Source organism: Nomascus leucogenys, chromosome 13, assembly GCF_006542625.1.
Source record: "Nomascus leucogenys isolate Asia chromosome 13, Asia_NLE_v1, whole genome shotgun sequence".
In the NCBI taxonomy this organism is placed as follows: Eukaryota; Metazoa; Chordata; class Mammalia; order Primates; family Hylobatidae; genus Nomascus; species Nomascus leucogenys.
Window position 1 is genome coordinate 87550999 of NC_044393.1, and position 23761 is coordinate 87574759.

General features: G+C 39.9%; 1 protein-coding gene across 4 annotated transcripts in view; it reads left to right on the top strand.

Moving 5' to 3' along the window:
• TRIM24 (tripartite motif containing 24) overlaps positions 1-23761 on the top strand; it is a 126030-nt gene that overhangs the window by 81127 nt on the left and 21142 nt on the right. For 2 of the 4 annotated variants that reach the window (XM_003261395.4, XM_030825814.1), the window contains exons 8-9: positions 10963-11080; positions 14575-14741. In XM_003261395.4, coding sequence (XP_003261443.1) covers positions 10963-11080; positions 14575-14741 — 285 coding nt within the window. Of the gene's footprint in view, positions 1-10962; positions 11081-14574; positions 14844-23761 lie in introns of all 4 variants that reach the window. The other 2 variants (XM_030825813.1, XM_003261394.4) reach the window with 1 other exon arrangement.

The window sequence follows — 23761 nt, forward strand, 5'->3', positions numbered from 1 at the left end:
AAGGTTGGGATAGCTATGGCAATATTTTAAAATAAGATGACAATGAAGTTTGCATCGATTGACTCTTTTTTAGTGAAAGATTTCTCCATAGCATGCAATGATAATTTGATAGTATTTTACCTTCAATAGAACTTCTTTCAGAATTGGAGTCAGTCTTCTCAAAGCCAGTAGCTGCGGTATCACCTAAGTTTATGGAATATTCTAAATTCTTTGTTGTCATCTCAACAATGATCACAGCATCTTCACCAGGAGTAATTTCTATCTCAAGAAACCACTTTTCTGTGCTCATCCATAAGAAGCAACTGTTCATCCATTCAAGTTTGATCATAGGATTGCAGCAATTCAGTCACATCTTCAGGCTCTACTTATTATTCCAGTTCTCTTGCTGTTTCTGTCACATCTGTAGTTCCTTCTTCACTGAAGTCTTAAACTCCTCCAGGTCATCCCTAAAGGTTGGAGTCAACTTATTTCTAACTCCTGTTGATGTTGATATTTTTATCTCCTCCCATGAATCACTAAGGTTCTTAATGGCATCTAGAATAATGAATCCTTTCTAGAAGGTTTTTAATTTACTTTGCCCAGATCCATCAGAGGAATCAATGTGTATGGTGGCTATTATACTAGCCTTATGTAATGTATTTCTTTTTTTTTTTTTTATTGAGATGGAGTCTCACTCTGTCGCCTAGGCTGGAGTGCAGTGGCGTGATCTCAGCTCACTGCAACCTCTAGCTCCCAGGCTCAAGCAATTCTCCTGCCTCAGCCTCCCAACAGCTGGGACTATAGGCATGCGCCACCATGTCCAACTAATTTTTCTATTTTTTATAAGAGACGGGGTTTCCCTATATTTTCCAGGCTGGTCTCAAAACTCCTGACCTCAAGCGATCCACCCGCCTCGGCCTCCCAAAGTGCTGGGATTACAGCATGAACCACTGCACCCAGCCACATAATGTATTTCTTAAATAATACTTGAGGCCATGCACCTATAATACCAACACTGAGAGGCTGAGGCAGGAGGCTCACTTGAGGCTTGGAGTTCGAGACCACCCTGCGCCACAGGGTGAGACCCTGTCGCTACCAAAAGGAAAAAAAAAAGACATGAGAATCAGAATTACTTCTTGATTCATGGGCTGCAGAATGGATGTTGTGTTAGCGGACATGAAAACAACCTTAATCTCATATACTTCCATGAGAGCTCTTGGGTGACCAGTTGTATTTGTCAATGGGCAGTAATATTTTAAAATCCTTTATTTTCTGAGTAGTGGGTCTCAAAAGTGGGCTTAAAACGATAACTGTAAGTAGATGTGCTGTAATCCCGGCTTTGTTTTCACTTATAGAACACAAAAGCAGCATAGATTTAGGATAATTCTTAAGGGCCCTAGGATATTTGGAATGGTCAATGAGCATTGGCTTCAACTTCAAGTCATCAGCTACATTAGTCCCTAACAAGAGTCAGTCTGTCCTTTGAGGATTTGAAGCCATGCATTGTCTTCTCTCTGAAATTTCTAGATGGCATCATCTTCCAATAGAAGTCTGTGCCACCTACGTTGAAATGTGTTGTTTAGCCTAGCCACCTTCGTCAATGATCTTAGCTATATCTTTTGATTAATTTGCTGCAGCTTCTACATTAGCACTTGGTGCTTCACCTTGTACTTTTATATTGTGTATACTGCAGAATGGATGGTTTCTTTCCATAAATCTCATGGACCAACCTCTGCCACCTTAAAACTTTCTTTTGCAGCTTCCTCACCTCTCACAGCCTTCATTGAATTAAAGAGAGTTTTAGGACCTTTCTCTGAATTAGATCTTGGGTTAAGGGAATGTTATAGCTGGTTTGATCTTCTGTCAAGACCACGAAACTTTCTTCCTATCAGCAATAAGTCTGCTTGGCATTCTCTTCATTCATGTGTTACTGGAGTAACACTTCGATTTCCTTCAAGAACTTTTCCTTTACATTCACAACTTGGCTAACTGGTGTGAGAGGCCTAGCTTTCAGCCTGTCTCAGCTTTGGACCTGCCTTCCTCAGTAAGCTTACTCATTTCTAACTATTGATTAGTGAGAGTCATGCAACTCTTCCTTTCACTTGAACACTTAGAGACTATTGTAGGGTTATTAAATTGTTGTGTCTGAGACTAGGGAGGCCTGAGGACAGGAAGAAAGAATGGCTAAATTGGTGGCACAAACAGAATGTACTATTTATGTTTGCTCTTACATGGGTGTGGTTTGTGGTGTCCCAAAACAGTCACAATATTAACATCAAAGACCACAGATCACTATAACAGATTATTGTTAAGAATTACCAAAATGTGACAGAGACATGTGAGCATGTGCTGTTGGAAAAATGGTGTCACAAACCTTAAATTTGTAAAATGTACAGTACTTACGAAGCGCAGTAAAGCAAAGCTCAGCAAAATGAGGTATGCTTGTATTACTACCTCCAAATCAAGTTTTCTGTCACCTATTCCAAAAAATGGAAGTCCAGAAATTTTCTATACAATTTTAAAATAAGGAAATGTGATTCTGGATAAACTTTATAAAATAACTTCAAATAATTGAGTGACATCAGACAGAGTTCTGTAACTTTTCTTAATCATGAATTGTATTTAATTCTTAGGATTTGTTTTCCTTTCATAATTATCAGTGCTATAGTCTCCATCCTGAGTCTTATTTTTTCATTAGTTTTAATGGAAAACATCTATATACTATATACCTTCTGTATTCTGTTACTTACATTTTTCTGAAAGTCAAATAGAAAAGGGATAGAGGGAATAGAGAACTGTGTTTTTCAACTTAATCCATCATGAGTATGTATGTGTAAGACACATTATTCATGCAATCAGATAAGCATTCCGTCAATCTCCTTATCAGTTTAAAAATGTGTTTTTCATTCTGTTCTGATTTTGTTTGATTGTATTATGGAGAAAATAAAAATAGGAGATGGGATAAATTAATTTACACAATGAACTGTTGAAATAGGAATGAAAGAGATAGTCATCTGTATGATACATGGAAGAAAATAGGAGCAGTGAATCATGTAGTACCAGTATTACCATATTCTTGGTTAACTAAATTTTAAAATCCTGTTGAACCCAAGTGAGCATTTATGCATTTCTAGTAGCAGCTGTAGATAATGATTTGCCTGTAATGCATGCACAGCTGAGGTTCATGATTATTTTTAAACATTTAGAAGATTTTCTAACTTCAGAAAATGTGAAAATCATTATATTGTATAACTCTGTTCTCCAGAGTTCTGCTTTATAAATATAGCCATGTTTACTCAGGTTATCCTTTAAATGATGGATTTTATATGCTTAAAAAACGGAAACGAAATGCCTAGCAGCCCTGAAACCTCAAGCCTGGCTTGCTATTTTTAAAAATTTATTTATATTTTATTATATATTTAAAGTGTACAACATGATATTCTGACGTATATGCATATTGAAATTATTGTTTCAGTCAAACAGATTAATATCCATTATCCTAGTTACCTTGTATCTATGTGTATGGTAAGAACACCTAAAATCTCTAACATTTTTGATATACATTACAGTGTTATTATGGAGGTTTTTTTGGTTTATTCTTTTGGTTTTCTGTTTTTTTGTTGTTGTTTGAGACAGGGTCTCCCCTGTCGCCTAGGCTAGAGTGCAGTGACATGATGATAGCTCCCTGCAGCCTCAAACTTGTAGGCTCAAGCGAGCCTTTTGCCTCAGTCCCCCAAGTAGCTGGGACTACAGGTGCATGCCACCATAGCCCAGATTTTTTTTTTTGTAGAGACAAGGTCTTGCTTTGTCACCCCAGCTGGTCTTGAACTGCAGGTGTGAGCCACCACATCTGGCTGGCATTACAGTGTTATTAACTGTAGTTCTTACTGTGTACATTAAATCTCAGTGCTTATTCATTCTACCTACTTGGAAATTTGTACCCTTTGACTTCTCTACAATTCCTACCCACCTTAGCCCCTAGTAACCACAATTCTAGTTTGTCTTCAACTTTCTAAAAATATTCCACGTATGAGTGAGATTATACAGTATTTTCATTTCTGGATCTGGCTTATTTGACTTACCATAGTGTCCTCAAGGTTCATCCTTGTTATCACAAATAGCAGGATTTCTTTCCTTTTTTAAGGTTGAATAATAGTCTATTGTATATATCTACCACAGTATTTATCCATGCCTCATTGGATACAGGTTGTTTTTCTATCTTGGCCATTGTGAGTAATGCTGCAGTGACCTGGGAGTGCAGATGCCTCTACAAGGTCCTATTTCACTTCCTGTTGTAATATACCCAGCAGAGGGATTGCTGGACCTACAGTAGTTCTATTTTTAATTATTTGAAGAACCTCCATATTGTTATCCATAGTGGTTGCACCAATCTGCATTCCCACCTAAAGTGTATAAAGGGTTCCCTTTTTTCCACACCCTGGCCAACACTTGTCTTTCTTGTCTTTTTGATATTAGCTGGATCCTAACAGGTATGAGGTGATAGCTCATTGTGGTTTTGATTTGAATTTTCCTGTCGATCAGTGATGTGGAGCATCTTTTCATACGCCTATCGGACATTTTTATGTCTTATTTGGAAAAATATAAATTCAGACTCTTTGCCCGTTCCTTAATCATGTTATTTGGGTTTTTGCTATTGAGTTGTGTGAGTTTCTTATACAGGTTGAGCATCCCAACTGAAATCTGAAATTCTCCAAAATTCAAAACTTTTTGAGCACCATCATGACACCACAAGTGGGAAATTACACACATAAGAATTGAACACAACTTGGATTCATGCACAAAACTATTAGAAATATTGTATAAAATTGCATTCATGCTATGTGTATTGAGTATATGAAACATAAATGAATTTCATGTTTAGACTTGGACCCTATCCCCAAGATATCTAATTATCAATATACATAATACATAAAATCTGCGTGTGTGTGTGTGTGTGTATCTATATATTCACATAAAAACTATCAAGAATCTTATTGTCTCGCCTTCTTTTCCTGGCATGGAGGCATCAGCATGGTGACTGAGGTCACTGCATATTGGAGAGGGTTGGGGAACCACAACAGGCATGAAGCTGGCAGCCACGGATGAGAAGTGGTGAGGGTGGAATACAGAAGTGGTAAGAATAATTAGCCAGTGTCATTTGGATTTTGGTTACACTGAGTAAATAAGTAAATGGATTGAATAAGTAAGTAAATATATTGAAGGTAATAGCAGCCAAGTTTCCAGAGAAGGTATTTAGAAAGAAGTTAGGCTAGGAAGGGCCCAAAGATGTGTTGGATTGGAATTAAGAGTACAAGTATGAACTTAGAGTTTTATTTTTATTCTTGGACTCAGATCTAGAAATAGTTATAGATGTGTATGTCCATCTGTATGTGTGTATGTATTTGTTGTTGTTGTGCTGCATCCCAGTAGCAGTGAGGCCACTTCCTTCCAGATCTTGGTTTCAAAATACCAAAGAAAGGGGGGGAAAGTAAAAGGTGTGCCCAGAACATGTGTTAAACCAGAAAACTACCAAAGTGCTCGGAGAATAATGGGGACATGTCAAAGGGAACAGGATTCAGTGTAAAAGGGCTCCCCCACTGGGAAAACCAAGAACAAATTTGAGGATCAAAATAAGTCACTATAATAATAAATTATAACACACTTAAATAAGAATACATGAGTTCATAATAACATAAATCAGTACACAGTAGATTATTTGGGGGAGAAGTTGATAACAAAACTAAAAGTTACAGTTATAGAAAGAACAATGGGTATACAGAAGCACATTTGATCACTATCGTAGAGGTAATTTGGGAGGACTAATTAGTGCCTGCAAATATGCTGGGTAGAGGATTGATGGGGAACAGAGTATTAGTAAAATCTCAGAATACCTCTTCAACTTTAAGAAATTGAGTAGCAGAATTATAGATCAATATTAATACCACCAGTGGTACGACAAGTTGACATCCTACGTTTCCTGGCACATCATCATTTGTGTGGTATTCTTGCCAAGAATACCGTAACTAAGTCTGATCAGGAGGAAATATCACCCAGGTTAAAGGTCATCCTATGAAATGTAAGGCATAAAATCTTCAAAACACATCAGGGACATGAACGAAAGGGAGAAAGACTGAGCAACTGAAAAATGAGGCAGCTAAGCAACTTGTATCCTTGATAGCATCATGGAAAAGACTGCTGAAACTTGGCATTTGGATGAAGTGTTTAAACTGGATGGCTGTGTTGTAACAGTTGGTTTATGAATTTGGAATGTGGGATTTGGTTATGTTAGAAGATCTTTGTTTTAGGATATCCATAGTGCAGTATTTAGGGAAGACAGGACCTCATTCCTGTAGCTTGCTCTCAAAAGTTTCGGAAAAAGACTAATAACGTGTAGGAGCAGTTGGGTGGGCACTGGAGCAAATGTGGTCATAACACTCAGGGAATTCGGATGAAAGGAATGTAGGGTTCTTTTACTTTTCTGGCAGTGTTTCTGTGATTTCAAAATTATTTAAAAATAAATGATTAAATGGCTATTGTCAGAAAGATAAAGGTAACAAGTATTGGAGAGGATGTGGAGAAAGGGGAATGCTTGCATCCCGTTGGTGATAATGTAAATTAGTACAACCATAGAAAACAGTATGGAAGTTCCTTGAAAAATTACATATAGAAGTATCATGATCCAGCAATCTCACTTTTGGGTATATATTCAAAGGGAATGAAATCAAAATCTTGAATAGATGTATGTACTCCTGGGTTCATTGCAACATTATTCACAATAACCAAAAAATGGAATCAGCCTAAGTGTTCAACAGATAAATGGATAAAGAAAATGTGGTACATATACCCAATGGAATACTATTAAGCTTTATAAAAGAAGGAAATCCTGTCATTTGCAACAACATAGATGAACCTGGAGGACATTATATTTACTTCATGATCTCACTTATATGTGGAAAAAAGTTAAAGTCAGAGAGAGTAGAATGGTGGTTACCAAGGGCTGGAAGGGATTCAGGGTATTGGAAGGGATGTTGATCAAAGGCTGCAAAATTTCAGTTAGATAGGAGGAATAAGTTCACCAGAGCTATTACACGACATGAGAACTAGAGTTCATAACACTGTGTTTGTATTCTTGAAAATTGCTAAGAGAGTAGATTTTAAGTGTTCTCATCACAAAAAAATAAGTATATGAGGTAATATATAGATTAATTCAATTTAACCATTTCACAATGTATATTTCAAAACATGCTGTACACAGAAATATATTCAATTTTTATTGGTCAATTAAAATAAATAATGCTTTTAAAAAACAAATTAAATTTTAGATAAATTAATTATTAAATTTTAGGTAAAACATAGTTCTTAGAATACTTATGGTTAGCATTATGAGTATGATTTATGGTGGGAATTAAAAAATTAAAGGGGAAATTTGGGGGAAAGGTATATTGTATTGACTGCTGCCTGGTAAACACTTTGCTACATATTCTACCTAGTCCCAAAATAAGTTATTTATTTATTTATGTTTTTAGAGACAGAGCTTCCCTCTGTCACCCAGGCTGGAGTGCCTCCCAGGTTCCAGTGATTCTCCTGCCTCAGCCTCCCAAGTATCTGTGATTACAGGTGCATGCCACCACACCTGGCTAATTTTTTTGTATTTTTAGTAGAGACGGGGGTTTCACGATGTTGGCCAGGCTAGTCTTGAACTCCTGACCTCGTGATCTGCCCGCCTTGGCCTCCCAAAGTGTTGGGATTACAGGTGTGAGCCACTGTGCCTGGCCTATACGTGTGTTTTAAAAGTATAGCCAACAGGATTTGCCAACAGGTTGAATATAGGCTGTAAGAAAAGAAAGGAGCCAAGGACTTTAAGTTGTAGGGAAAAACAGTATTACCAATAATTGAGATGGAGAGGGTTATAGGAAGAGTACACCTGAGGATAAAAAGTACAATCATGTGTTGCTTGATTACAGGGATGCATTCTGAGAAATGGTAATTTCGGCATTGTGTGACGTCATAGGATATACTTACACAAACCTAGGTGGTTTACCCTTTTGCTCTGATCTGTACAGCATATCACTGTACTGAATACTGTAGGCAGTTGTAACATAATGGTAAATGTTTGTATATTTAAACATAGAAAAAGTACAGTCAAAATACAATACAAAGGATTTAAAAATGGCACACCATGGAGGTTACAGTGAGCCGAGCTGAGATCGCACCACTCCACTCCAGCCTGGGTGACAGAGTGAGAGTCAAAAAAAAAACAGTATACCTGTATAGGTATAGGGCAGTTACCAGGAATGGAGTTTGCAGGACTGGAAGTTGCTTTGGGTGAGCAAGTGAGTAGAATGATGAATGATTGTGGAGGCGTAGGACATTACTGTACACTACTGGGTACTTCATAAGCACCATACTTTTAGACTACATTAAATTTATTTGAAAATATTTTTTCTTCAATAATAAATTTTAGCTTACTTAAGGAAAGCTTACTGTAACTTTTTAACTTTATAAACTTTTTAATTTTTTAAATGTTTTTACTTTTGTAATAACCAGTTAGCTTAAAACACAAACACGTTGTACAAATTCTTCCTTATCTTTAATTCCTAAGCTTATGTATTTATTTGCTTATTTTAAAACCTTTTGTTAAAAACCAAGACACAAACACACGTTAGCCTAGGCCTACCCAAAGTTCATATCATCAATATCACTGTCTTACACCTCCACATTTTGTCTCACTGGAAAGTCTTCAGTTCTCATCTCCTATTATAATAATGCTTTTTCTGAGACTCTCTTGAAGGACTTGGCTGAGGCGGTCACTTTTTTTAGTAAGTAGTAGGAGTACACTCTAAAATAATGAGAAAAAGTGTAATATAGTAAATATATAAACCAGTAACATAGTCGTTTATTATCATTGCATCTGGCAGCACTGTAGGTTTGTTTACACCAGCATCACCATAAACACTTGAGTAATGCCTGGTGCTGTGATGTTGCAACAGCTCCAGCATCATTAGGCAATGGGAATTATTCAGCTTCATTAATTTTATGAGACCACTGTTGTACATGTGGTCCATTGTTGACTGAAACATTGCTGTGTGGTACATGACTACATATGAATGTAGAGGAAGGGAGAAGTCAAAAAACTGAGCCCTGGGCATTCCAGCACATAGTGGTGTGGGAGAGAGGAAATCACCTACAATGGAGACTGAGATTGTGCACTGCCAAGAAGCAGAGGAATCCCTGCCCTTACTGGGGAGTTCAAAAACAGCTTGGCATTGGAACCTAAATCTATTCTCAGTGGCTCCAAAAGAGTAGCAGCTAGTGAAACAAGGGAAAACCATGGGATTATAGCGTGCTGGAAAACAAATGAAAAAAAGCATTTCCATGAAGGCAGACTGACCACCTGTGTGAAAAGCTACTACAAGCCTGAACATAATGGTTTCAGGAAAGAATGGGCAGGGAAGAATAGGAGACGGTAAACCTAGAGGAGTCTTTTGAAGAGTTTTGCTGCAAAAGAAATGGGATAGTTGATGGTGGGAGAAAAGGAGTAAAGAGTTTTTGTTTTTAGCTGGAAAAACTTAAAGCATATTTATATGTTGATGGGTGTGATCCAGTAAAATGGGAAAGTTGGTGTTACAGAAGAGGGATGAAAATTACTGGGCAGGCAAGATGGGGTGTGCTCTACTGCACAAGTGGAAGGCTGGCTTTAACTAGAAACATGGACATTTCATCATCCATTGTAACAGGAGGGGATATTGACTGAAAAGTGGTGGAAGTTTGTGGAAGATCTTTGATTGTTGCTGATTGTCAGTGAAATGCTAAGCAAGTACATTAGCTAAGATTAAGAATGGGGGAGGAAATACTGATGATTCAAAAAGAGAAAAGAGAGTAGGAAATAGTTATTTAGGAAAGTAGGGAAGTGAGTGGACTAGAGAAATGTCATATGATAGCCAGTCAGCCTTAATGGCCCACCTGAAGTAAGTGGTCATGTGTTTGAAGTGAGATCAGTTCAATTATATTCAGGCAGAATGTGGGATTTAACCAGGGTAGGTTGTTTTATCTAGTGGAAACGTTGAGGAGAGTGAAGTGAGCATACATAATTGAGTGAGTGAGAGAAAGAGGAGTTGACGATATATGTGTGTGTGTGTGTGTGTGTATGTGTGTGTGTAAGGAAATTATGATGATGATTTACCCTGGAATTGAAGCTGGATAATGAGGAGGAATTCAGGGATAGAGGGCAAGGGTAAAGTGAGATGAAAGGATGGAAAAAGCCAAGTCTTATAGGACCTGGTGGGTTTGTAGGATTATTGGTATTTGGGGACTAGAGGAAGTGAATCATTTGGTTGGATATTGAAATCATCAAAAATTGCCACAGGACTAATGTTGGAGATGGTAATAGTGAACCAAGAACTAAAATCTTCAAGGACTGAGGGAGAATGAGTAGATGCTCATTGATGACTGCAGCGTGGAGGAAAGTGGATGGTGTGGTGTGATGATATGAGATTCAAAGCTGGTTGTATTTAGGGCGATGGCGGGAACAGAACTGTAACGAGGAACAAGGAGAACCACCTCACTCACAGGCCCAGTTCCATTTCCTAAACAGAGACAAATTTGTATTCCCTGTAACTCATTAGCCCCTAGTCTTCTGAATCCTTTTCTAAGAGAGTAAGTAAAATAAATGAAAGCATTAAGATACATTAATAATTTTTATTTTACAAATATTTGAGTTAGTGATTCTGCAAAGTTTTATTAATAATTAAAAAAAACTGACTTTAACCTGTCACTTCAAAATAGGTTCAATAGTACAGCTGAGTTATGCCTCAAAACTTTTTTAACTTGTTTTGGAAAGAAAATTGTGTTGTATGTCCAACAAACCTATATATGATTGTTTATTGTGTATTGATGTACATACCAGAGACTGTTTTTGTATATTTACTGGACACTTAATAAATTATTTGCCTAATGTTTAGTTGTCTCTCCTTTTTCTTCTAGATTACATACCGGTTACGGCACCTCCTTCGTGCAAGGTGTGATGCGTCCCCAGTGACCAACAACACCATCCAATTTCACTGTGATCCTAGTTTCTGGGCTCAAAATATTATCAACTTAGGTAGGCCATTACCATTACATACATTTCTCAGTGGCATTTGTTTGTAAAACTCAATGATTATGACATGTTACTGAAAATATGTTCACTTAGCCTGGGCATGGTGGCTCACATCTGTAATCCTAGCACTTTGGGATCTCTCAAGGATCACCTGAGCCCAGGAGTTCAAGACCAGCCTGAGCAGCATAGGGAAAGCCCATTTCCACATAAGATTTCTAAGTTAGCTAAGGGTAGTGGCACATGCTTGTAGTCCCAGCTACTCGGAAGGCTGATGCTGGAGGATCGAAGAAAATACGTTCTCTCACTTTCAAAACGTTTTCATTACTTTGTTTTAAAAAGACATGTTGTTTCTAATAGTATTTCATTAATGTATGTATATGGTAACAAATATACATGAATATAAACACACGTACATGTACAGATGATAAGAAAACATTCTATAACATTGACTGACAGGGTGTCTAGACTTAGAGATTTAGGTGTCCTGTCCTGTTCCCTCAACCCCCCAAATCTGGTTTGTTCTCTTAGCTCTAAATTTATCAGAGTGGGTTAACTTGACTTGTCATTGATAAAGGATTTTTGATATCCTGAAACTTTTATTTTAAACTGCTATATTTTTATTGGCTTATCTTTACAACTATTCAATAGGAACCTAATGGTTCAATCCCTTATCTTGCTTAGGGAAGACTTTTAGTTTTCTTCTTTTGCCTGATCAGGTAATAGTTATATAGATATCTTACTAATTGAAGTAAAACATACATACTGACAAGTACCCAGATCACTGCATAATGATATCTCAATCAACTAACTGCATCTATGACTTATAAATACGGTTGTTTTTTTTTTTTTTTACTGTATCTTTCATATGTTTAGATACACAAATACTTACCACCATTTACAGTTGCCTACAGTATTGTCCAGATAATTCAGTACAGTTGCATGCTGTGCCGGTTTGTGGCCTAGACTCTACCTAGCAATAAGCTATGCCATATAACCTAGGTGTGTAGTAGGCCATACAGTGTAGGTTTACATAAGTAAACTGATGTTTGTCTGAAGATAAAATTACCTAAATGACACATTTCTCAGAACATATCCCCATCCTTTAGCAACACATGACTATATTAGACCTCACTGAATTATCACAAAAAGAGACTGTCATTTTGGTAACATTAGGAATAAAAGTATCCTTGTAAGCAGTTCAGCAGAAAGTTACTACTTTAGCTTCTTTATTATACTATTTGCTGAGTAGAAACACCTTTTTGCCTTCTTTCTTAATTTCTCACAGGGAAACTATACAAACAAATTTAAGAATTCCCTACACATTGTCTGTTCATCAAACAATATTATCTTTGATGATTTTGGTGGTGGGTGGCGGATGCTCGTTGAATTTGCTTCAGAATCATCAAAGATGGTTTCTCATCCCCAACACTAGATTCTGGGTGAGAAAAGAAAATGGCTGGAGAAAGCCCATACTCATCAGGAAAGGAGGAAATAGGCAATCTCACCCATAAGGGAAGAACAAAAAGAATCCCGGAAGCAAAGGTGATAAGGAGACCCCTGCAGACTAGTTTAGATACAGACATATATATATTGATACATAGCAGGAAACTGGAATTACACACGCTCATTTTGCCAAAAAGAAGCATCTTTAGAATACAAAACATGTGTATAAGTAACTTATTGCCACACCTGACTCTACCACCACACATTCATCTGTACTCAGAATCCATCACGAGATATAAATCCAAACAAGTGGTCATATGTGTTATGTACTTATATCACAATAGATAAATACACCTACATATAGACATAAGTACATTTAAGAATTATATTTAAAACTGTACACACATAAATGAATATAGTTTCAGATAAATCTAGTTTAGCCAAAACAAAAACAGGATGTCCTAGTCTTAATAGTTCGTGAAACCAACATAATGAAGTTAATATATTTTACTGTAGGATTTCTTAGAGCTGTCATTTACAGCACTGTAAATTCATATACAATGAGATTTACATTGTAAATCTCTAAAGAAGGAGACAAGTTTCCTAAACTTATTACCCATGGCTCTGAGAAACATGTAAGAGTGCTAGGGGAAAATACTGATCTAGATGAATATTTTGTTACTGTCTTGAGTGACTTTAGATAAGTTTTATAACCTCTCTAAACCTTAGATCCCTTATGTGTAAAAGAGAATGTTATTGTTTCTTTTAAACATACACATATACCTACTTGTCATAGTGAATTACACACAGTAAACGTTTAATGAATAACTGTATATTTTTAGAATGCATATGATTAGTAAATCATAAACATTTAAGTTTCTAATGTTGAAATCAAGCTTGAATCAGGCCTTTCAAGGGCACCATTAAACTCTTAAAACTAGTTTTAAGCCAGTCGATGTATTCTGTATCAAAAAGTTAACATAGTATGCATTGTAAAGGTATAGGAAACTTGAGAGATCACAACTTGTTAATAGTAAAGATTCAGAAATACTTTTTGGGATTGTTTTTAGAGCCAATGTCAGGTTCGCTTGTTGGGATATATGACAGCAGTTCTCAAAGTATAGTCTGGTACTCTTTCAGCGGACCACAAAGGCCACCTTTTTCCAACTACACGTCTGGATGAGTGTTGTGCCAGACCCCTACTGAGTTCAATAGGGATAGGACCATGTTTGAGAGGCCCAAGAAGAGACCTGGAGCCAGTGTCCGAGGCACAGGGCTTATTGAGGGAACTTACATACAGCACAGTCCAGTGGCAGTGGGCTGGACAGGAGAAACACCAGCAAGTAGTTTATGTAGCACTTAGCATCCTCCCGCTAGCAACCTCCATGTGGCAACCTTCATTTAACACAAAGCAAAAGGCATCCATCCCCAATATGGCCTGGATTCCACAGGCTGGGCTGGGAGTTCAGATATTCTTCATTGATAAAGAATGGATCTCCAGGTTGGCCACTCCTGGGTTCCTTAGTGCAGAACTCCAAACACCCATTCTTCTTAGGCCATACAGGGTCACTCACAGGGTACACCTAAGTTATTGCTGTCAGGTGCTGTCTGCCATACAGTGAGACTGAAATTTTTTTCATATATTTTAACTTAACAATATATTATGATAGTGCAGAAACAGATAATGAGATTTCAGCTATTAAGCCAGACATTTAAAGAGATTTTTTAAAACATCAAACAGTATTTTAAAATATCAAAAAATGTTTACCAAATTTTTTATAATATAGCTTTATAAAAGCATGTGGTTATGGTTTTATTATTAAATGAATTAGAAAGTTTTAAAAATTTTTAATTTCTAATATTATAAATTTTGATGACTAGAAGTTAGGTGAACAAAAGTTGTTTGGGGGTTCTCTATCTTTCAGAGTGTAAAAGGGCTCATGAGATCAGAGAATTCCTTGGCAATTTTGAAGTTCTGCAAAAATAGCCTTAGAAAATGATATTTCACCAACTATCTGAAAAACTGTTTCCCTTAACCTTTTCTTTTTAATTAGGTTCTTTAGTAATCGAGGATAAAGAGAGCCAGCCACAAATGCCTAAGCAGAATCCTGTCGTGGAACAGAATTCACAGCCACCAAGTGGTTTATCATCAAACCAGTTATCCAAGTTCCCAACACAGATCAGCCTAGCTCAATTACGGCTCCAGCATATGCAGCAACAGGTAATGGCTCAGAGGCAACAGGTGCAACGGAGGCCAGCACCTGTGGGTTTACCAAACCCTAGAATGCAGGGGCCCATCCAGCAACCTTCCATCTCTCATCAGGTAAATTTGGAAGCAGGCCTGTCCTCACTTAGATAATTATAGTATAATTGTGTTGAGCAGCTCAAAATAACAAAGACATCCATTTTCCATAATCTAAATATCTACATTTATAAAAATTTGTCACATTAAGGATCCCTGATTTAATGCCTAGTTTTTAATCCCTATTTAAAAAGGGTTTAATGGTTTATTGAGTTGATAAATCTATTTTCATCTACCCTTCATTGTCTTTAAATTATTGCAAAGGATAAATGTTTGTATTCCTAAATAATGCAGGCCTGTGAGTGATGGGAAAAGTTGTGTGCCTGTAATTCCTATATTGGTGCTTCAGAATGATGAATACATTAAGAATCTGTCCTCTGTGAGGATGCAGTGTTTAGTTAAACTACATTGCATCTTAGAAATTAGGGCAGAGTGAAATAGAAAAGGGCAGAAGTGTGGTTCATTATAATCTACCTTTTTCAAACTTTATTTCTGAGCAAATATACTGTCTACCATTCTTATTTTTACTATAATCCAATTTTTTTTTTTTTTTTTTTTTTTTTTTTGAGATGGAGTCTCACTCTGTCACTCAGGCTGGAGTGCAATGACACGATCTCAGCCCACTACAACCTCTGCCTCCCGGGTTCAACGATTCTCCTGCCTCAGCCTCCCGAGTAGCTAGGACTACAGGCATGTGCCACCATGCCCGGCTAATTTTTTGTATTTTTAGTAGAGATGGGGTTTCACCTTGTTAGCCAGGATGGTCTCGATCTCCTGACCTTGTGATCTGCCCACCTCAGCCTCCCAAAGTGCTGGGATTACAGGCATGACCCACTGCGCCCGGCCCCTAATTTTATTTTTTAAGTTGCTTCCTCTGTCATGGGATTCTTAGACACTAACTCAAATCAACCATAACAGTTCAGGAGGGTGGGGGGAAAATCACCTTATATCTTACTAGACCATAAGCGTCTTCATGGCATGGTCGACATCTTACATACCATAGCACATTACGCTGGCATTGTCATTTTTTTGGTTGTCAATATGTGAACAGTCTGGATGAAGGTGGCAAAAGACTTATATGACTACCTTTATTCTCCCTTAAGGACCATTTTAGGCTAAGAAAAATTATCCCTTAGATAAATTTAAAAGTTTTTCCATGTAATTTCCTAAGTATGTTCTGCTTGTATTTCTATAATATAAAACCCTTCAATTCACAAAATTTTCATGGAAAAATAAAAACATTGCTATGGCTTTTAGGTTTACACTTTTTTACAGTTTTGAGATTTTCTTATTTTTCTCTAATACTATTTTTCTACTCTTTACCTACAAAATTTCACTTGTTTAGAATCAGCTTCTAAATGTATTTTTCACTGGGTCTGTAATTGCTGGCCACTCTTGAAAGTTAATGAGGTAAACCTAGTGCTAACTAATTTTTAAGAGAGAAGCAGTTGACCCAAGTGAGGATAGTAAATTCCAAAAATGGCAGGAAGAATAAAAATAATAAAGAGAATAGGACTGTACTTTATAGCTGTCTGCCTTCACAGTGTCAAAGTTTCAGCTGTTGCTGCTTCAACCTTAAAAGATTATTTGTTTGTCCTCCTGTGAATGTAGGGGGAAAATAGGCTCCTCTTTGAAAAGTTGTGATCATACAGTTAAGATATACTAGAAAGAATATTTATTTTGCAATACATTCCCAATTGTAGAGAATCAGTCAAGAGGAGACTGGCATATAAGGTTACCTTTTTCTTCTAGGACTGGTCTCAATTTCCAGGGCTAGTATTTATGAGCCCACAGAGCAGGCTTGCTTTCTAGCCCTTGCCTTGTTGCAGGAATCAGAGGACCAGAGAGACCAATGGATGGAACAGGAGGATTTTATTTAAGTGGCCACTGGCCCAACGGATTCATATCCAAAGGCTACGTCCCAAACAAAGACAGGGCTTGACTTTTATACACATTTCTGAAAGGGGGTTAGCTAATTTAAATGGCACAAAACTCGTGGTATAGGCAAGGAGGCTTACAGAGGCAGAACAAAGGCAGTTTGAATCAAACAGTGACAGGTTTCGTAATCCTTAGCATAGCTTGTGACCTTGCAGCTGCATTGAAAGAAAAACAGGAGCTTACAAAACCTGGAAATTGAGTAATGGTAAGGGGCATGAGGAGATAGTAAAGGAATTTGTTTTTCTTAACCTTGCTCTGAGTGGGTGTTGGGAGAGTCTCTGGAGCTCCTTCCTTTGGGCTCTGGCTTTCCAGATAGTGTTTTCAAGGCTTTGCCATGGCCCTGCCTATTGCTGACCTTGGAGTGAGTCAGCTAAGTACAGGAAAACTTGTTTTCCTCTTGTTAATTTTGGCTTCATTCCCCCCTTTGATGCTCCCTATAAATGAAGTTTAATAGAAAGCATCTCTATTACTTAATTCTTCATGAAAAGGCAGGTTTCTTCCTTTGGCAAAGGTTGATATTTAGTTAGAGCCATTAGCCGAGTGGTAGTTTGCCTGATGACAAGAGTCTCTATGGCCGATAGGATGTTTTTAACAAGGAGGGGTAAGAGACAAGGGAGTATTAAGCAACCTCCTAGTATGGCCAGGACTATTCCTATTAAGGTTTTAAATCCTCTGAGAGATGAAAACCAGCCCCCGAAGAGGGAATCGAGACCATCCTTTCTAAGTCTGGGCTGGAACATAGGCTAATTTTTGGATTTTTGCAGTTATATCTTCAGTGACCTTTCCATTGTCATCAATTTCTAGGCAGCAATTAGTTAGATTGAACTTTCCGCATATCCCACCTTCCTGGGCTAGGAGACTAGTCTAAAGCCAGTCTATTTTGATAAATAGCATTTCTCGTTTTTGTGGTTTGTTGGGCCAGTAGATTTAAGGCCCTTGCAGCGACATTAGTCATGATTTCAAGCACCGCGTATAACGTTATGATGCAGTTGAGCATGTAAATAGGGGTACAGTATCCATACATTCCATCTTCCACCCAGGTGGCTGGCCCATAATATTGGATTATTCTCTCGGGGCCATTCATCATCTTTCTGATTCCTATGGTTATGCCCCTTTTATTTCTCCTTTTTGTTTCGTCATAAACAGGGTATCCTAAGGCTTCTCCTTGCCTTAGAGGGATTAGGAAGAAGGATGGTCTGATTGTCCCTAGTACACAGGCCTCTGGCAGCTGCCCATATGCCCATGACCCACAGATCCAGTAGAGGCCAGAGGGTGCCTGCCAGGCATTTGGAGTTTCAAGCTGATACCAAGAGTGATGTAAAGAGGGGAAACAGGAGAATGGACTGGGGCGGGGGGGAGGTGATTTGGAATTATTTATCCTGCCCCACCATAAAGTCTTTCCTGTTGTTTCATTGTAATATTGCTGTCCTAGGCAAGTTAATTCTCCTACCCAGTTGGTAAAGGCCTTTCCCCAGCAAGCAATGCAGAATCTCCTGATAATAAAGATGTTTAAGAGCCAGATGCTCAAGCTTGTGAGCATTGGTTCAAGGGAGAGGACAGTCAGAGTAAAGTTATCTTGGGGCATTAGCTCCTTTGCTTCCTACTGCCATTGATCCCCTATGATGGTTCTTCCACATGCATAGCATGAGGAGACATGTAGGCTACTGACTGTTTTCTGCCAGTTGGGCAAACAGGTTTCTGGCCAAGGGAGAGGGTTCAGGCACTCCTGGTGGATGTGCCCATAGAATGACTCAAAAACTGGGAACTGTTGGGTTGAACGGGTCCAGGTTTTCTTATAATATACAGACTGACTTCTGAGTTTACTTTTTGACCTTTGACTTTGAACCCCAGTGTCATGGGATAATCTGTAGTCCATATGGGCAGACCTGGCTCTTAAGATGATATGTGCGGGATAGCAAATGCTAGGTTTATGAGTTGGTTTTTCCAGTAGTTTCATATGTATGACTTGCCTTAGTGGTTGTCGATCAGTGGACCAAGTCATGCAGCTCCAGCGGGCTGTTAACAGGGACCCAGGGGAACAAACAAGAGGCACACATTTTTGCTTGGAACAAGTACCATAGTGCCCTGTGGGGCCAATGATTATGGACCACTACAGGATTGCTGCCTCCTGGCAAACATTGAAGTATAAGGATATGACCCCCCCATAAGGGGAAGAGGCTTTGGTTTGGTTTAGAAGATCCCCTTCCTTAGTATGAACTTCAAACCAAGTCTCAATAGGTGGGGACTTAGGGTCATAACATATGTAGGGCTGGGTATTTCCTGGGTCACAGATTGAGTAGGTTACCTGGTTATGAGTACAAGTTCCTAAGTGGGTCCCTGCGCACTCATAATAAATATGGTACAGCAGAATCCTAGTTATGGTGCTCCCCGACCGTGTAGTATGTGTGCAATGGGGGCACCCTTCTATGAGTCCATTTTCTGACACCGGTATGGGGAGTGCCATGATGGGGATGAGTAGGAAGAAAGTAAAGAGTAGCATGTTTATACCCAGCAGGGACAAAAGAGGTCTTTGCCCCGGGGAGGAGGTTGGGCAAAGCGACAGGATAATAGTAAAACAATTAGTATTATAAGGAAAGCTATTGGACCTAAGATTTCTAACCACATTTACTTCCCTGATGATGCTCACGCTTCGGCCGGGCGTAGACTAGTCAGCTTCTGGGGTGACTAGAGCAGGGCTGTTGTCTCCTCAAGCTTCAGCCGTGCATAGACTGGTCAGCTTCTGGGGTGACCAGAGCAAGGCTATTGTTGACTTCACTGGCAATCTGGTCCCGCCGTAGGATCAGCCGGGTCAGATGGTCTGGGTCCTGTTGGCTGGTCCACTTGTCTTGGGCTGCTGGTTTCAGCTGACTGTGGTGGATCCAAGGCACAGTTCCTGCAACTTTAACAGCAGTGGGAGTGGACAAGATTACAGTATGGGGCCCATCCTATATGGGTCCTAAAGCGGTTGGGTTCCATTTCTTAACCTAAATAGAGTCCCCAGGTCTAAAAGGGTGTGATGGGTCTGTTAGGCTTATGGGCATTCTTTCCTGTACCTAGCCATGGATTCTTTGCATGGCTATCCCTAAAGCCTGCATTTGCCTTCTTAAGGTTAATTCCGCTAGTTCACGGAGGTCACTTTAATTTGACCTATGACTGGGGATGGCCAACCGAACAAGATCTCATAGGGTTAATAGCCAGTTTGTTTGGTGGGGGTGCACCTGACTCGGAGGAGGACCATGGGCAGGACTTGATCCCATCTCAGATGAGTTTCTTGCCAATATTTCTTCAGTAGTTGTTTAAGTGTCCAATTCATGTGTTCTACTTTTCCTGAACTCTGTGGCTGGTAGGCTGTGTGTAACTTCCATTTTATTTTTAACAGCCTTGCTAGATCTTGAACTATTTCATCTACAAATGCCAGATCATTGTCTGACCCTGGAGTCAGGGGCAGTCCAAATCTGATGATAATATCTCTTAACAATACTTTAGTCACTTCTCATGCTTTCTCTGTTCTGGTGGAGAAAGTCTTAACCCATCCTGAAAAGGTGCAGACAAGCACTAACATGTATGGATAGCCTCTGGCTCGGGGCAGCTCAGTGAAGTCCATTAGTAGGTTTTCACAGGGTGTGGCTCCTATTTCCTGTATTCCTGGGGCCGAGTGGGCTCTTGCCGTGGGTTGTTCTGGGCACAAATTAGACATTGTTTGCAAACGGCTCGGGTGATAGCAGTGAGCCATAGCACATAGAAATGGCATCCAAGTAGTGTTTCTAGTGCCGTTTTCCTTATATGAGTTCCTTGATGGAATTGTCTCACAAATTTGGGGGCCACTATTTCAGGGATGGCTAGCCTCTCATCGGAGAATTTCCACCATCCTTCTTCAATGTAATTTCCAGTCTCTTGGACAAACCAGGGCCTTTCATTTGGAGAGTAATTTTACCTCTGGAAGGGGAGGCTCTGGGAGGAGTGGCAAAGCTAGGGCTTCCATTTTACAATGCGGGGTAGTCATTCCTGCCTGTTTTGCCTCCATATCTGCTTTTCTGTTTCCTTTGGCCTCTAGTGTTCCTGCCTTTTGATGCGTTTGTAGTGCCTAACAGCCACTTTCTTTGGGGCCTATACAGCATCTAAGAGCTGTAGGAGTTCTTCCTTATATTTTATTTCTTTGCGCCCAGCAGTTAAGAGTCCTCTTTCCTTATATATAGCTCCATGAACATGCAGTGTGGCAAAGGCATATTTGGAGTTGGTATAAACATTGACTTTTTTGTCTTTTGCTAGCAAAAGGGCTCTTGTCAGGGCTATTAGGTCTGCTTTTTGGGCTGATGTTCTGTGGGCAGAAACTGAGCCTCTACCACTGAGTCCAGTGTTACCACTGCATACCCAGCCTGCCGGACTCCCAATACAAAATTGCTTCCATCTGTAAAGTATTCAACATCTGGGTCCTTGAGGGGTTGGTTTGTAAGATCTTTCTGGCTTGAGAATACCTGGCCTACTCCATCTACACAACAATGAAGGGGGCCTCCTGGTTCCAAATCAATTGGGAGCAAGGTAGCCGGGTTTAGGGTATTTATGTGAGGATTTTTGCATAGGAGTCCTTGGTATCGAGTCATTCTTAGGTTTGATAACCAAGGATGCCCTCTCTGATCCATTAAAGTTATACCCGAGTGCAGTACCTGGATGGTCAGTTGCTGCCCTGGAGTCAGTTGATCAGCTTCCTGTGCCAGTAGGGCTGTGGCAGCTAGTGCTTTGAGGCACGGGGGCTGTCCTAGTGCCACAGAATCCAGTTGTTTGGATAATTATGCTACCGGGCCATGCCATGATCCTATGACCTGAGTTAGGACCCCTATAGCCATTCCTTTTCACTCATGGACATATAGAAAGAAAGGCTTAGTTCTGGCAATCCTATGGCTGGGGCCTGAGTTAAGACTTCTTTGATCCACTTAAATGCCTTCTCCTGGTTGGCCTCCCAGAGGAGGGGCTCCTTTTCTCCCCTCTTTTGTGGCTTCATATAATGCCTTGGCCATAAGTGAGAAATTTGGGATTCAGATACAGCAGAACCCTGCTGCCCCTAGAATTCTCTTATTTGTCACTGGGTGGTTGGAGTGGGGAGTGCACAAACAGCCTTCTTTTGCTCACTGCCAAGCCATTGTTCCCCTTGACTCACTTCAAAGCCTAAATATTGGACTCTCCTGGAGCAGATTTGAGCCTTCTTCCTGGATACCTTATACAGGAGATGGAGGAGGTCTTGGGTCCCTTGAAGGCAGTCTTCTTGGGTTGGGGCTGCCAAAAGAAGGTCATCTATATATTGTAGCAAGGTGCAGTTGTCATTTGGTGGGGTGTAGGCTTTGAGGTTTAAAGATTGTGGGAGATTTTTTGAATCCTTGTGGGAGTCTTGTCCAGGTGAACTTCAACTTGCCCCATTGAAATGCAAAATGGGCTAATTGGTGCCAGGTGAAGTCAGAAGAATGCATCTTTCAGGTCTAGGCAAGTAAACCAGGCAGCACTTGCTGGAATAAGTCCCATCAAAGCATAAGGGTTTGGTACCATCAGGTGGATGTTTACTGTAGTGTGGTTCACAGCACACAAGTCCTACACTGGCCCGTATTCTCCAGATGGCTTCCATACTGGCAGGAGTAGAGTGTTCCAGGGTGACTGGCATTTGACTACAAACATGATTCCATGTTTGTAGAGTCGCTCACTCCTAAGTGTTTGTGAACACCTCATATGGCTTCTGGGAAAAGCAGGTACTGGCAAACTGAACTGGGGTTGCCCCTGGTTTTAGCTCTACTACCACTGGCACCTAATCTTTAGCCAGCCCGGGTGGGTTATCTTCAGCCCATACTTCAGGAATTTTATTAAGTAGCCTCTATAATTCAAGTATTCCTGGTTCGTGAGACAGTTCTGGTGGCTCTTTTGTGTATGGCCTCCGTTCCTCAGTTTGCGGGATGGTAAGGGTTAACACCATGGCCTTTGGGTGAGTTAGGTTTAGAGTCATATCCCCTTGTGGCCCAAAAGCAATCTGTGCTTGCAGTTTTTGGAGTAGGTCTCTCCCCAGCAGGGGAACTGGGCAATTTGGGAGGTATAGGAATTCATGTTGGACCTTTCTTCCTCCTATAACAAACCTCCTTGGCCGACAAAATGGCCTCTTCTCTGAGACCCTGGTGGCCCCTACAATAGTTGTATAGTTTTTGGATAGTGGTCCTATGGATCGGATTACTACCAGGTGTTCAGCCCCAGTGTCCACCATAAAGTCCATTAGCTGGCCCCCCACTTCTAATGTGACCATGGGCTCCTGGGGGCCTAAGGAGAAGGAGCCTGGTCTGTCCTTGTCCTTGTATTCTTCAGTCCCTGCCTGATCAGGTCGGTATCTGGTTCCTTCAGGGTGCAGCAGCCTTTGACTGGTGGCATTTTTGTTTCATAGCTTCCGCCATTTTCTTCACTGCCCTCTGGACACTGATTTTTCTAGTGTCCCTTTTTGCATCGTGCACATTGGTGCTTATCTAACCTCAGCCGGCTTTTGAGCCTCTGTCTGGTTTGGCCCCATCTCCGTCTGTGCCCGTGTCCATGTCCGCACCCTCTTGCAATGCTAGTTTCCCTTTCCGTGAGGGCCACTGCTAACATATTGGCCTTTTTACTAAGCCTCCGATCTGCTTCCTTTTTTGCCTCTTGGTCACGGTTAACGTACACCTTGGTGGCCACTCCTATAAGTTGGGTGGCATTCATGCCTGTGAAATTTTTTAGCTTTTGCATCTTCCACCTGATGTCACCCTGGGCTTGTCCTACAAATGCCGTGTTCACCATGCACTGATTTTCAGCGGCCTCAGGGTCAGACAGAGTGTAAAGCTGGAATGCCTCACAGAGTCGCTCATAAAACTGGCTAGGGCTCTCATCAGCTCCTTGAAGAACTTCTGAGATATTTCCTATATTGATTGCCTTTTTCCTGCCTTCCTTTAGCCCTTGCAAGGGTGCTTCTCGGTACCTCTGTAGGTACTGTAATTGGGCTGCATAAT